Source organism: Vanacampus margaritifer, chromosome 1 (assembly GCF_051991255.1).
Source record: "Vanacampus margaritifer isolate UIUO_Vmar chromosome 1, RoL_Vmar_1.0, whole genome shotgun sequence".
Taxonomy (NCBI): Eukaryota; Metazoa; Chordata; class Actinopteri; order Syngnathiformes; family Syngnathidae; genus Vanacampus; species Vanacampus margaritifer.
This window is the reverse complement of record NC_135432.1, coordinates 8,050,442-8,065,814: the sequence shown is the minus strand read 5'-3', so window position 1 is coordinate 8,065,814 and position 15,373 is coordinate 8,050,442. Positions and strand designations below refer to the sequence as shown.

General features: G+C 36.8%; 1 protein-coding gene and 1 long non-coding RNA gene across 2 annotated transcripts in view; one reads left to right on the top strand and one right to left on the bottom strand.

Moving 5' to 3' along the window:
* Positions 1-15,373, top strand: part of LOC144053939 (uncharacterized) — a 67,584-nt gene that overhangs the window by 33,284 nt on the left and 18,927 nt on the right. The window lies entirely within an intron of this gene.
* Positions 1-15,373, bottom strand: part of pcbp4 (poly(rC) binding protein 4) — a 65,846-nt gene that overhangs the window by 32,241 nt on the left and 18,232 nt on the right. The window contains exons 2-4 of the mRNA XM_077568868.1: positions 8,373-8,594; positions 6,409-6,432; positions 3,695-3,727 (exon numbers count right to left, since the gene is read on the bottom strand). Of these exons, the coding sequence (XP_077424994.1) occupies positions 3,695-3,727; positions 6,409-6,432; positions 8,373-8,480 (165 nt within the window). The 5' untranslated portion in view covers positions 8,481-8,594. The remainder of the gene's footprint in view (positions 1-3,694; positions 3,728-6,408; positions 6,433-8,372; positions 8,595-15,373) is intronic.

The following is a 15,373-nucleotide window of genomic DNA, read 5'->3' as shown; positions in this document are numbered from 1 at the left end:
TTCAATGTCGAACCGTTATGCATCAGCTACTGGGGAACTACTGCGACAACAGGCGTGTGATCTGCGGCTGGCTAGCTTGCCTACCGCGGCTATTCACTGTTCTAACACAGCCCTTCGAAGGCACTAATCCTCGCCTCTATAGCAAATAAGCTACTCTTCTGATGATAGTTTTTACTAAAGAAGGATGATGCGTAGCAGCAGGCCTCACACTGAGGAAGAAGGCGTAACAGGAAAAGATGGAGAAGCCATGCTAAACTAATGAGAAATGTGGTATGGTACACTTTTAAAACAAGTCTGGCGCTCCAGTGGAAAATACTCAATTAGGAAATGCTAATTACTGGGTTTATTAAAAATAGTGTGACCGATGTTTTTCAACCTTGGGTCCCGCATCCCGGCAGATTTCGCCAAACCTATATTGTTTTGTCCCGTTATTAACTTTATTCACTGCCATTGACGGCTATAAACGTCAAAAATTCATTTTCATATTACTATTAGTTTAACGTTTTTTTCCTCTTTGTTAACAAGAGTAAGAAAACCTAGAATTTTTTTGTTGTACATTTAGAACAGATACAAAATTTGTGATTAATCGTGAGTTAAGTAGTGAAGTCATGCGATTAATTACTATTAAAATTTTAATCACCTGTCCCCCCTAATTTTTAATAATCTTTTTCTTTTCTTTTTTTTTTTTTTATTAATTCACTGCCATTGATGGCTATAAACATCAAAAATTAATTTTAACTATTTCTATTTGACATTTTTTTCCACTTTTGTTAACTAGAGTATTAAAACCTAGAAAAGAAATATTGTACATTTAGAACAGATATAAATTTTGTGATTAATCATGAGTTAACTAGTGAAGTCATGCGATTAATTACTATTAAAATTTTAATCACCTGTCCCCCCTAATTTTTAATAATCTTTTCTTTTCTTTTTTTTTTTAAATTAGTTCACTGCCATTCACGGCTATAAACGTCCAAAATTTATTTGAACTATTTGTATTTAACATTTTTTTCCAATTTTGTTAACTAGAGTATTAAAACCTAGAAAATAAATATTGTACATTTAGAACAGATATAAATTTTGTGATTAATCATGAGTTAACTAGTGAAGTCATGCAATTAATTACTATTAAAATTTTAATCACCTGTCCCCCCTAATTTTTAATAATCTTTTCTTTTCTTTTTTTTTTAAATTAATTCACTGCCATTCACGGCTATAAACGTCAAAAATTTATTTGAACTATTTGTATTTAACATTTTTTCCCACTTTTGTGTATGTATGAAAGTAGTATGAAAACCTAGAAAAGAAATATTGTACATTTAGAACAGATATAAAATGTGTGATTAATCATGAGTTAACTAGTGAAGTCATGCTATTAATTACGTTTAAAAATTTTAATTGACGGTCGCCCTAAATTTTTAATCTTTTTTTTTTTAAGAATTTATGGCAGTGAATGAGTTAAGCAGGTCCCATTCTAGGGTTCATTTTATTTTATTTTTTATTTTTTATCTTATTTTTTTTAAATTTACATCGTTTCAAACGTACAGCGATTCATATGATAACCCCATCCAAAGGAGATTGAACTGTTAGATTCCTTCCTATTTACTTGCAAATTCACATTTGCATTCTCATTTCGCATATGCATTTTTTCGATATACCGGAACTAGCACTACTTCCTGCGCCTGAGAATCATGGGAAATGTAATCCTACTGTAATCCTACGGCGCGAGTTAAACTACAACAGCTAGCTTCCAATAGCTGCCATAACCGAGCAAAAAAATGTTGGATAATGGTTAGTACATTGAGATGTTGAGCGCTGTTGAACTGTCAACCAATCATTTAGGATTATTTTAAGGAAATAACCACTGGCTGTTTATTACCCCTTGTCGATGAAAAGTAACCAGCGCATTAGCCATGTTTTTTTTATTATTATTTTTTTATATCAATTTAGTTTGTTAAGGAAATACAACATATTCCATAAAGTGTACACGATACCATTACCATAAAATAATTCAATTTGATATGAATTTTAGGCCTATACAATAGCTATGCTAACTTACTTAGCATCCTAATGAAGCATAACGATTGATCAAAGACAAAAGAGAAGGCTGAAAGCCAGACTATCTCATGTAGCCTCGGCTCTGGGAACGGTTAGTGCGGTATAAATCATCTGCCTTCATCTGCTCCCATTCAGCGTCCTTGATTTCAAGGTTTCAGTCACATGAGCAGTGACAGCATGCCGCTCTGTCCTCTGGGCCAATTTCTCCAGTCACTCCAGTGAGTCATGCTCCCACTGTGACTGTGCGACCCCACTGGGGGGGTAGGGAGGAGGATGACGGCACGATCCTCATACAGTTAGCAACGCAAGCCCGAAGTGGCTGACTGGCTGGATGATAGCGTGGTTGGATGACGACCACGGGGCTGCTTTTCCGCCCAACCTCACGGGTCTCCCATTTATTCATCCGCCTTGTAAAGAACACAACTTAAAACCTTTGCAACGAGAGAGGAAATCAAACGTACCTCTGCAGCGTCGGGCTAATTACGTTGTAATACAAGTCGGAACAACACATTCGATAAGCTGCACCTTTGGGATTTTGTGCAAAGAGATTCAAGTGGAAAAGTGGTGTCGTTAAACACGAAACCAATGAAATAGCGGAGCTGCTGAGTGAGCAGCTTGATAAGAGACAAACAAAAATGTTTGCATTGAAAATCACATAAATACTGAGAATTGTGTTTAGTAATTGTGAATGTATGTCCATTTGCCAATTAATAGGTCATTTTCTGACCAAGGAGTTAACAATCTGAGAGACAATGAAATCTTAGGTCGGAATTGCCCATGAACGCTATTAGCATTAGCATAGCTATTAGCATAGCTATAGAAATGTAATGATGAGTGCGTTGTACGTTGAGCCTCTTTTGAAAGGATGACGATTACTGAAGCTGACCTCAGAGCTTTCAATAAAATTTAAAACGTTTTTATATCTTCTTGACTGCTGTTTACTTATATCTACAAAGTATTTATTTATTATAAAAATACAAAGGGGGAGTCGACATAAATTTAACCTCATAATTTTTTGGGGGTGTGGAATTTTCACAAATTGTAGTCCAACTACTGGTTAGAAGGTTTATTTTCTTTTTTTAAATTAGCAGTGCAAATTTGTGAGAATTCCTGCCTGCTTTAAATATTCAACAACAACAAGCTACATATTAATTTCAACTACAGTGCATGTCCGAAAGTGACATAATAATCATAAAAGTCTTACTGAGTTCTTTTTGTGCATATTTTTCAATTTCGAACGTTTATGTGTGACGTTTTGACTCTTCGCTACGCTTTTTCCTGATGATCGCAACATTTCAATATGACCACTCTTGTGGTCATATTGAAATGTTGCGACGCACTAATGAAAACAGAAAAGGTGACAATTCCTCAATCATGTTCTCTCTTCAGCCACCCTCAATTTTTGTTTGTGAAACATACATTTGGCTTAATCCTACAAAAACAAACTCAAGCCATCTTCATGCCTGGTGGAAGTAAGAGTAAGTTACTATTTCATTTGTTTTGTTACACACAGCGTGACATCATCATGAGAAACGAGACCGCAGATAGCAAAAGTGGTGAAATTTCGAGTTAATATTCAAACATTGGGCCGGTGATGAAATGCGGTGATTGCGGCTGCAAGTGGTGCATATCGTACCTCCTCACGTATTCGTTTCACAGTCTCGCCTTTCTGGAAAAACAAAAGAAATGAAGGGCAGCATGAAAGCAGATTCATATGTGTTGAAAAACCTTAACTTTGAGATGTGCCTGACTATTCAAAAGCAATTAACATCAAGCCTGATTGGAATTCAGCAGAATTTTGTATTGCGCTGTTCTGATGCAATAGTGTGTCACGCAAAGCGACATCAGACACGTTTGTGTGAGAGGAGCTTGTGTGACTGCTGTCATCGAGGTAGTGTGTACCAAACGGGGACAAAAAGATTGAACAAGTTGACATTTGTGTCACCCTCCTCTGCTTTTCATCGGATGGAATCAAGGCCGCCTCCATTTTCTTCTCACTAGAGTCACTCTTCAGTTTTGTACCTTCCTCCGCCCCCCTGGCCAGTTTGCAGCTTCAAAACTATCATCTCCCATTTGCGGGATAACATCTGATTTGTGGTCCTTAGTGATTACGCCATCCTGCTCGCTGTTTTTCGGGAAGATAAGGGAGGGGTGAGGGGGGGCTTGTCTCGTGGAGAGCCGGTCCACTGAGTAGCAAAAACTCTTCCTCGTTGATCAAACGTATCATCTCGGGGTGTGCGTCTCTGCAATCCAACACGGTTTGGTGCATATCTCCATGCATGGAGTACAACGCGATTCGAAAAAAGGTATTTTGCAGTGGAAAAATTCGATTGGGTTCCATTGAATGGGATTACAATTTGATTCCATATGGTACAGCAACTAATCAATTAAACAATTGTCATATTAATTGATAATCATTTCTGATAATCAATGAATTGTTTCAGACCAATTTAATTAGAAATTGTTCAAATCCTCGATATTTCTGCCTCTCAAGCGTAAATATTATACGCTTTCTTGTATTCCTAGATGGAAGCAATTTTATTATCTTTGCGTTGAATCAAAACAAGACATTTGCCATCATTTATTTTTACTTAGGGGAAAAAATTGTCAACATTATTGCCCGTTTTTCTAACATGTTACGGACCAAACCAGGGCCTGAGTCTTAATTTGTTTGTGTACATTTTCCGCGCTGTTTATTTGAAGTTTTAAAAATGTGTTTGTTTAAAAAAGGATTGAAAAGTAAACAAACAATAAAGACATTTGGATATACTTCAGGAGAACTATTGGCAAAAAGTGAACAATTCATCAACAAGGAGGCTACAAACTGTTTAATTGCCACTCCCACTTGAAATTTACAGTCAAACTCAGCATAAAATAAATAGAATTACACTTTATTTTAAACAACAACATGTATTTGCTTTAGCGAAAGTCCACTTGGCGTAATACGAAAAAACAATGTGAAACGCCATTGACATGCTAATGGTTAGCACTTAGCATCGATAGTCTTGATTTCAGAGGCAACAGATACTTGGACGCAAACAGTGGAGCAGTACAGTGTCAATAAATAACATTGGTCAACACATTTTAGCAACATTTTTAAATCACAGATTCAAGTAAACGTTTCAACATTAATTTTTGCACTGATTCCGTACCGTTGCGTTTTTGTCAAGCCCATCAGGATATCATATTAGCAATAATAATATAATACCAATATTATAATTATTTTTAACATGTATAATAATATTACTTAACTATTTAATAATGAATGTATTTATTTAGTAATATTTAGAAATTAAGTGTTAAGGTCAGCAGCTGGTGGGATGTTTTCTGAAACGTCATCGCTATAAATTATAACTCATGGGAAAATCCATATTGTGCCAGCTTTTATAAATCAAATTTAAAAACAAAAAATGATCTCATCAATCTGATGTGTTAAAAAAAATAGTTTGAAGGACACATAAATCCATCGCTGATTAACATTTGCTGTTGACCAGACTAAATGTTTATTACAGCATCTTAGTGACTCCCTTACAGTAGAGGTAGAAGTCTTCTTTGTGTCTGCATGACTGTACAGGATTATACTGCCTCCCGCTGGCCAAAGTGGGTACATCAGAAGGAGCGGCACAATCACCTTGATTGCAGCATTAAATCATGAGGTTTTAATTGTGTAGATTACATTTAGGGCTGCAAATATAAATATTTTTAATAATCAATTCATTTGTCAATTACTACTATTTTTTTTCCATTTCTGTCCGTTGATTCACTTTGGTTTGGTCCATAACATGTCCGTAAGCCGACAAAAATGTTGATTGACACTTTTAATTGTGAAGCGAACTTGTAGCATAATGCGGCATCGGCTGCAGGCGGGGGCGGCATCATTCTTTTGGCCGCACTTTGTGTTGGTGCAAATCTATTTTTTGTCCCTCCACCTTCTTGTATTGATGCAGGTGTTTTATTACAAGGCAGCTGGGCCCCAGCGAACTGACACCACGAGTGCCCACCAGGGGCCAACAGAAAAGCATCCGTGGAGTTCACTTTCAACAGAAGGCTTGCAGTCAATACGCTAATGTTTTTTTTCCCCCTCCCTCTCTCTCTTTTGATGGATTGCTGTGTTGCATTAGGGGTAATGGGGGTTGGGTGCGGCTTTGGTTTGAGGCAATTACATTTAGGCTGAGGGTAGTCCAACCAGCAGGCTTTCTGCTGACTTCCAATAAAAGTAGGCAAGAGGGGAGAGCGGTACAGTTCTAGAAAGAGTCATAAAAGGTACCAATATGGGAAGGTAAAAACCCAAATCAGTCTCACTCAAAACTGAAAATAACTGAAATCAGCCAAAAAAAAAAACAAGCTTACCTTTCCTATGATGCTGCCAACCTCCTATAATACAAACAAAAATACAAATTGAGAACATCAAACAAAGTAAAAACAACTGTCGTCTATGCATTTGATATTCACTACTGATCAGTAATTCACTTGCAAAATTGATGTGAATAAGGAAGCGATTTCCGCGCCTGTCTGATTTGTCGTTGTAGGGGATAAGGCACTCATGTTCAGACAGCCGAGTGGGCGTGGCATCTATATTTAATTGGCCTATGAATCGGTTATGACTGAGCCAGAGGAAGTCTGCCTAGCAACAAGGCATCACGCAAAATGGAAAGAATGTGAATAGCGTTCGGTTTCTACGTTGCTTGTAAGGCTCCACATTGTAAGCAAGGTTATCAAAGTTCATGAAAAGAAACGAAAATTATAAATGAAATTGAAAAAATAAAAATTCTCAAAAAAAAAACTTAATAAAACTACATTGTATGTTTATAAAACTGAAACTAATTCTACTTTTTAAATAAGCATGTTCATAAGTGATTTGAAATGTATTAATTTAAGAATACCAATACCCTGTGAGGAATAAACGGTTTAGAAAATGGATGGATAAATGGCTATAATAACTAAACAACACAAAGCATTATTTGGAAAAACAAAAAACTAAAATAGGATAAAAAAAACTAACTAGAACTAGACTAAGTGCAATTTCTAATGCATTCCCACAATAAAAAAAACAAAATGAAATTACACTCTTAAAATTATAAACACAGGTAACCCAATTTGGTCAAAAATTTGGTAAATTCGACCCAACTTTCTGTGTCATTTTATACAAATAGCTGTGTTGTTTTAAGATGGATATTTTGTACAAAATGACCCAGAAAGTTGAGTGGAAAAAAAAAAATCTATACATTTGACCCAACGTTCTGGATTATTTTTTTGTACAAAATAACCCAGAAATTTGGGTGAAAATAAATCAATTCGACCCAACTTTTTGGGTTATTGTATATAAAAAAAAATTGTACAAATAACCCAGAAAGTTGGGTACAATTATATAAATTCGACCCAACATTCTGGGTTATTTTGTACAAATAGCTGTGCTGTTTTAAGATGGATATTTTGTACAAAATGACCCAGAAAGTTGAGTGGAACAAAAAAAAAATCTATACATTTGACCCAACGTTCTGGATTATTTTTTTGTACAAAATAACCCAGAAATTTGGGTGAAAATAAATCAATTCGACCCAACTTTTTGGGTTATTGTATAAAAAAAAAATTGTACAAATAACCCAGAAAGTTGGGTACAATTATATAAATTCGACCCAACATTGTGGGTTATTTTGTACAAATAGCTGTGTTGTTTTAAACTGGATATTTTGTACAAAATGACCCAGAAAGTTGTGGAAAAAAAAATCTATACATTTGACCCAACGTTCTGGATTATTTTTTTGTACAAAATAACCCAGAAATTTGGGTGAAAATAAATCAATTTGACCCAACTTTTTGGGTTATTGTATAAAAAAATAAAAAATTGTACAAATAACCCAGAAAGTTGGGTACAATTATATAAATTCGACCCAACATTCTGGGTTATTTTGTACAACAAAAAAAAAGGTTGTTTTGTACAACCGAAAAAGTTGAAATTAATTCAATTTAACCCAACTCTATGGGTACAAAAATAACCCAGAAAGTTGGGTGGAATTAAAATAATTTCATCTAATGTAAAATCGAATCAATTTGACCCAACTTTCTAGTTTGTTTTGTACAGAAATGGTTATTTTGTACAAAATAACCCCGACAGTTGGGTTATTTTTGCCTTTAAGCTTTAAGAGTGCAGATTGTAACCCTGTCTGTGATGTTTGATTATAAAAGTGCTGGGTGGCCAAACCCCCCCCCCCCCGCCGTAAAAACTCAAGTACAGCAGTTTGATTCCACATGATTTCTTTGATGCGGCTGTGTATATAATTCATGAGGCACACGAGGCGGCCGGCCTTTCGTACCTTTCCGTGCATGAGCAGTCGTAATGTGAGGGTCACTCCCAAGCCCCCGTCTCCAAAGTCCTGCTCACAGTTCATAGTGATGTGGGAGTGGCACGCAGGGAGACGCATGAACAAGGCTCATCCGCTGGGCACGCACTCGAACCAAGGCCGGCGCTCGCTGGCTGGCTGACTGGCTGGTTTTCTGGCTGGTTTGCTGGCTCTTCGAGGTCCTTCGATCCTGCTCTGAAAGAAAATGAATTCAAACATCCAATCAGAATGCAGATTATTATTATTTTATTATTTATTTTTTGTTAACTCGGGGATAATTTGGTGGTCATTTTGCCTTCAATTACTTTTATATTTTCAAATAAGAGTGCCTGTTTTTTTTTGTTTTTTTTTTAACTAAATCAGATTTCTTCTTTCCCGTTTCCTGTTTCGTTCCATGTTTGACTGATACTGATGTTGATTCATAACGAAGACCCCGGCGCATACAGGATATTGAGAGGAGGGTTGTCTGTGTCAGGAATGTTGCATGTGCTGTTTGCGGCTCCGAACCCGGCGGTAGACTCTGGCGACATACACACACTATCAGTGTTTGTCTCCATGAAATGTAGCCTGTTCATTGCAATCACATGCCCACCATGAACTGATCACCCCCCGAGGAGGACCACATGAGTGGCCCACAGGCCTGTTTTCAAAAATAGCTAATCAGTAATGGGACAATTGTGATTTCCAAGGAAGGTTGTAGAATTTGAAAATGTAAACACAACCTCCTTATAAATCACATTTTAATGGAAAAAATATCTGCCTCAAATAAAAACCAAATATCAAAATTTATAGAAACATGGTCTACGTATATAGATTTTTTTTTAACCTAATTCTGGTTACTTAATTCTGTCTGTTAGCGAGAGCCACTACATCGTGATAACTTACATTGATGTTTCTGCATTTGGCAATTTATTATTATATTATATTATTAGTATGGGATTTTTTTTTAATGGGCTTTAGGTGAACTGATGAATACACACACGCACGCGCGCACATGCACATGCTCACCCACATACAAAAAAAAAAATATATATATGTATATGTATATATATGTGTGTGTATATGTATATATACTGTATGTATATATTAAAAATAAAAAAAACATTTTTATTATTATTTTTTTAATTTATTTGTTTTTTTAAAAAAAGGAGAGCAATGATGATGTCAAATTGAATGAACAATACTCTCCTGAAAAAAAAAAATGTAAACACAAATAAAGTTTTTGAAATATCTCGTCTTTACTATTCAGGCCTCGCGTTTGAAATGATAACTTTTTGACTTTATTAAGACTAAGCATGTTTGTTTCAGCATAGGAGATATTAAACATATAAAAAAAAAACAAGGTGGCATAAAAAATGCTAGATCAGAAAATAGAAATGATACAAATGTCATGTAATTTGAGCTAGTTTATTTCAGAGATATGTATCAAAATGGCAGCCGTTTACGAAGGAGCTCTTGGTTTCACAAAGGTTTCCGATAAATGATTGAAGCACTTCTCCAACTCTTTTCTGAAAAATTTCAAGGAAACTAAATGTACTTTATATGCACTTGGCTTCTCATTATTTTAAAAAATGTAACACACTGTTTGCCACTTGGGCAGGAGCGTGCGCCTCCAAGCCAATTCCTCTATTTCATTTAACACAACAACAACAAAATGGTGAACACATTGTGACCTTTCTTTCTGACGCAGAAGAGGATTTGCCATTGTGCCAATCTTGCGCAGTACAGCGCTAACTGCTGAGGAGGTCTTTCTGAATGTTAGATTAGTTTTGTTAATTTTGCCTTCAGTATCGGCGGCTAGGCAGCCTCCATGAGTACCAATACCTGAATATATCAGGTCGATGCCGATACTTGCCTATCCCTAACAATAGTGCATAAGAAATATCATCAGTGAAAAAAAATCAGTTCTCCAGCACCGTCTTTTGCCTTGAATAAGGTGCTTTTCTGGAGTAAAAGGTAGAAATAGACTGATATGGGTTTTTTTTAGGACCGATACCGATTATTAGCAGTTAAGGAGAAGGAGGCCAAAAATCGAAATTTGGAGCGGAAAAATACGGACATTATATATATATATATATATATATATATATATATATATATATATATATATATATATATATATATATATATATATATATATATATATATACACACACACATACACAAACTCCAACTATTAGCTTTGTTGAAATGTCTTTGGCATGTTTGTTGAGCAACTTTTCAGATTTGCAAAATGTTTTTTTATTATTATTTTATCTTAGACTAGTGGTTCTCCAACGGGGGTACGAGAAGGTACTGCAGAGGGTACATGAGATTTTAAAATATATTTAAAAGGTTTATGTAAATATTTCAAAAAAAAAAATATATATATATATATATATATATATATGTATATATATATATATATATATATATAAGTTCATAAAATGAATTTTATATTCAGAGTAGGCAATTGAATTTCAGTGTCATAAAAACCCAGAATTTCCCCCACACTAGAATGGTTTGACCCAACTTGCCATATGCCGCCTGGAATCACCTGTCAATCACTTGAAAACTTTATTTAAAATTCAGTTAATTATTTCTTATTGAGAACAGAGCTGTACTATGATCCCAAAAGATGACAATTTATGTTGCTAATAATCTGTATGTGCACAAATCTTTATTTATAATTAAATTATTTATTTATTCTTTTTTTTTTTTATATATATATAATATTTATAATATATAATTTAATAATAAATCAGACAATGATGGCACAGCACTCGTTTTTATTACTTTATTTTACAGTATTTGCGCTGGTTAGGAGGTTCTTGGCTGAAAAAATATTTCACAAATACCAACAAAAAGTTAGCTCAGGTTCTTCAGCATGTCTTAAAAAGTTATATGTAAAGTTTTCCAAACTTTCAAAATATCTGAAATAAAATAAAAAGAAAGAAGAAAAGTGACCTTAGGATCAGCAGCATCTGTTATAAAGTTAAATGAAAATTTAAATACAGTAAATACTTTATTTATGTACACAGTTTTAAATTATTCTATTATCAGCCATGAGATTTTTTATTAAAAAGGCAAATGTCGATACGAGTCAAAATGCTGGCTATCTGCGCCGATAACTCGCCTGGCCGATAATCGGTCTCTGCCTAGTATCAGGTCAGCACAAATTGAAAACTCCCCTTTTAATAAAACATTTGACAACAACAAAAAAAGAACCTGCAGAACGTGTACAACACAGACTTGATTAGAATAACTGTCGGCCAATCGGGCCGATTGTTTTCAGCGATATTCTACCCACGGCCACGGCTAGTTCGGGGAAGAAAAGTCAGAGATGCGCCACCGACAACGGGATGTTTTCTCCTTTGGGAATATAGTATGTCTGTACTCCATTTCAAGGCAATCCATTCAGTGGCACTAAAATGAGAGGCAGTGGATTTTTATTGGCAATTTAATGACACCCGGTAACGGTGAGCTCTCCTCTTGGACTAATCAAGGTCACTTGTTCGCCAAGCGTTTTCGCAGTCAACCGCTTGGCTGCTGACTTGGCTGGACCAACTCGTGCGTGCGTGCATGTATGTGTGCACGTTTCATAAATCTGCATGCCGTCGGTAGATGCGATGAGCTATGTGAGGAGATCATGTTTAATAAATGGGTATTATTTTAGATGAGATTCAACTCCCGGGAGACGTGTTGTAGGCCGCTTTATTGCTCTTGCTTAGTGCACAAGGCCATTACTGCGCCGTTGCTTTATTTATGCACTTGAAGCTGGCGGAGACACGCTCAGATGGCCGCTCACATCCCTCTTAAGATGTCATAAAGCTCCGCTGCCTCTATGTGTTTATTCCTCCGCGGGACAGCGCTGGCGTGACAATTCATCAGTAAGCGCTAACTGCAGCAAAGAGTCGTTCGGACGGATTAAATGGCGGCAAATCAAGCTTTTTCCGGCGGGACGCTCGGACTTGTGACGATCAAAAAGTCCATCCCCGTGTAATTTGCATGTATTTCAAGCTGGGGTCAAGAGGTTGACGGGAATATTTGCCGGCTGTCAGCTGCAGATATGAAGCCGCGTGATGGTGAAATTAACTCGGGGCCATGTGTGTTCAACGCGCGCGTTCTCAGCAAGCACATTTGCGCCAAACGTGGGTTAACTTCATTAGGCTCTGGCACAAAAAGGGCACGGCTGATACGTAAGTGATTTATGACAAAAAAGAGTCATGGCTGCACTAATTAGTATGTACAGTTGTGTGGGTTGACAACAAGGCATGTGTTGTGTGTCCGGCCGGGCGAGGGCGGCGAGCATCTGAACTCGTCATTTGCAGAATTTCAAGCAGCGGCGGCAGCATTCCAGGATGAACACAGCTTCTTTGTTCTCGGTTAGCAAAGGCAAGGCAAGGCTGTTTTATTTTTGTAACACAATTCATGCACAAGGCAACTCGATGTGTTTTGCACAAGCAAAGACACCGACTAGTAGGGGTGTGGCCCAAAAAATCGATTCTCATTTAGTACGATTCAGAATCAATTTTAAAATGTCCCAAAATCAATTTTATTTTAATTATTTTATACTGTCTTGCCTTTGTTTGTATGTGCCTTTATTGGGAGCGCTGTTCATGTTGTAGCCGATTTGGCCACTTAGGGGCAGTGTGGTTCCACGCGGTCTGATACACTGTTAAGTTGTAGCCACATTAGAGAGTAGAAGGAAAAAGTCACGATCAAGTTTTTGCAATAAAAGTTGTTTTTTTGCAGCGTGGAGCCGTTCTTTTGAGTGATAAAAGTGCCGCGAGTAGCACGCTAATTAGCATTAGCGAGTCAGACTGGAGTAGATCATTACGATTCCTTGAACATCTATAAATTGAAGTAAAAATCGTTGTCAATCAAATCATTTGGAATCAAAAATCATTCCTAAATGAAAATCGATTCTGAATCGAATCGCACACCCAAAAATCGGAATCGAATCGAATCCTTAGACATTCAAAGATTCCTACCCCTAATAATAACCACTGCCTATGAATAGTTCCTGGTGAGAATTTATTGTATATATAATTTTTAGCGAAATTGTAATTAAATGAAATTACAGGGTTTTTTTTCTTCATTATACTGCCTCCCAGTGGCCAAGGCAGGCACACCGGAATGAACAACAAAATCAACGGAATTGTTTAATAATTTACATTATATTTAATTACACTGTTACTGTATTATTGTGCTATTTTTTGGGGTTAAAAACACAAAAACAACAAATGTGGAGGGGTTTTTTTTTGGGGGGGAAGGAGGCTGAAACTGATGAATGAATTTCCAATGTGTGGCCACAGAAAAAAATTCAACTCTTATCTCAAGGCGAGATTGTAGTGCTATAATTGCATCCCTAATACGTACCATAACATGAGGGGGATAAAATAGCTATATTAGTGGCTTCTCGATGAATATGCTTCCATCCATCCTTTATTTTTTCACTCCAGTGTCAATTCCATTTCAAACCAGACGTGTACTAGTTGTAGTATGTTCAGTAGTTCAGTATTTGCAAGCAGTTATATTGGACCCGTGTCACCTGACGGCAATGAGATACCCGATTTCAGACATAGCACATTACCTGACGTAGCGTCCAAGCAGCTCAAGCACGTCTCAACGCAACGCAAAAAGTCATGCTTGGCCACGAAACGTTGAAAATATCTTGAAAACTTGTGATTGTCAGAGCTGAGAGAGCAAACGTAGTCTTACATGTCGACTATGTCTCATGTGTCCTATTTCTAGATGACTATTTGCGTAATGCACGTGTTCTAAGTTGGTCCACCTGAAGTTCTTGCTTACCAGAGGACTAATCAAAGTGGGATATTTGTAGCTAGAAACGTCAAAGAAATCAATGGAAAAAAGAAAATAATAGGGTGGCAAGATGTTGTTGTTATGAAATTTGTGATTTCTAATTTTTTTGATTTTTTTCAAATGAATTTATGTCAGTGAATGAGTTAATTACACACAATAAATGGCTAAGATTTATGGGAAATGTAGTCCTACATTTCAAACAACACAAGCTGCGCTAACAAGCGGCATATTTACAATGTTACAATGCGTTACGAACAGATATGAAATTTGTGATTAATTGCGAGTTAACTAGTGAAGGCATGCGATTAATTACAATTTTTTTTAAAAATTATTACCTCTTGCCCCTAATTTTTTTGATTTCTTAAAATGAATTTATGGCAGTGAGTGAGTTAATTACACACAATAAATGGCTAAGATTTATGGGAAATGTAGTCCTACATTTCAAACAACACAAGCTGCGCTAACAAGCGGTATATTTACAATGTTACAATGCGTTACGAACAGATATGAAATTTGTGATTAATTGCGAGTTAACTAGTGAAGTCATGCGATTAATTACGATAAAAAAAAAATTAATCACCTGACGCCCCGAATTTTTAATAATATTTTATTTCTTTTTTTATTTATTTATTCACTGCCGTTAACGGCTATAAACATCAAAAAAATCATTTTAATGTGTGTGTGGCAGTGTGTGAATTGTTGACTTCTTTCATCCCAACAGCTGAACGTGCGCACTTTGTGTGTGTGAGGAGGGTTCGGGGTATGTGGGGGGCGTGCGCCGTCGCCATCGCACGTGTACTCACGTTGACACCTTGTCACGTAACGCTCGCTTTGTGCCCGCACCCCGGGGACATCCCGCCTGTTTACCAAGCAAACACTCTAAATGGCCGACCTCCTTGAGGTTCCACATGCGGAGGGGAACCCTGACAGCGTCTTTCCCCCTACGTGTCAAGGGTGCGCATTTTGCGTGCGACCGCTCGCTCGCTCTTTGACGCCAGGGACGTGTTTGTCCGGGAACAGGTGTGGGATGTGGAGTTCTCCGGACAAGCCAGTCTTAAAAGTCTTTTTAATCTTGGCAGTTTCTCTCATGTGGATGTTCAGGAAAGAAAATGGCGTGGCGGCGGGAAAAAAAAAAAAATCTCCTCCGGCTATCGAGATGTGTGCTCTGG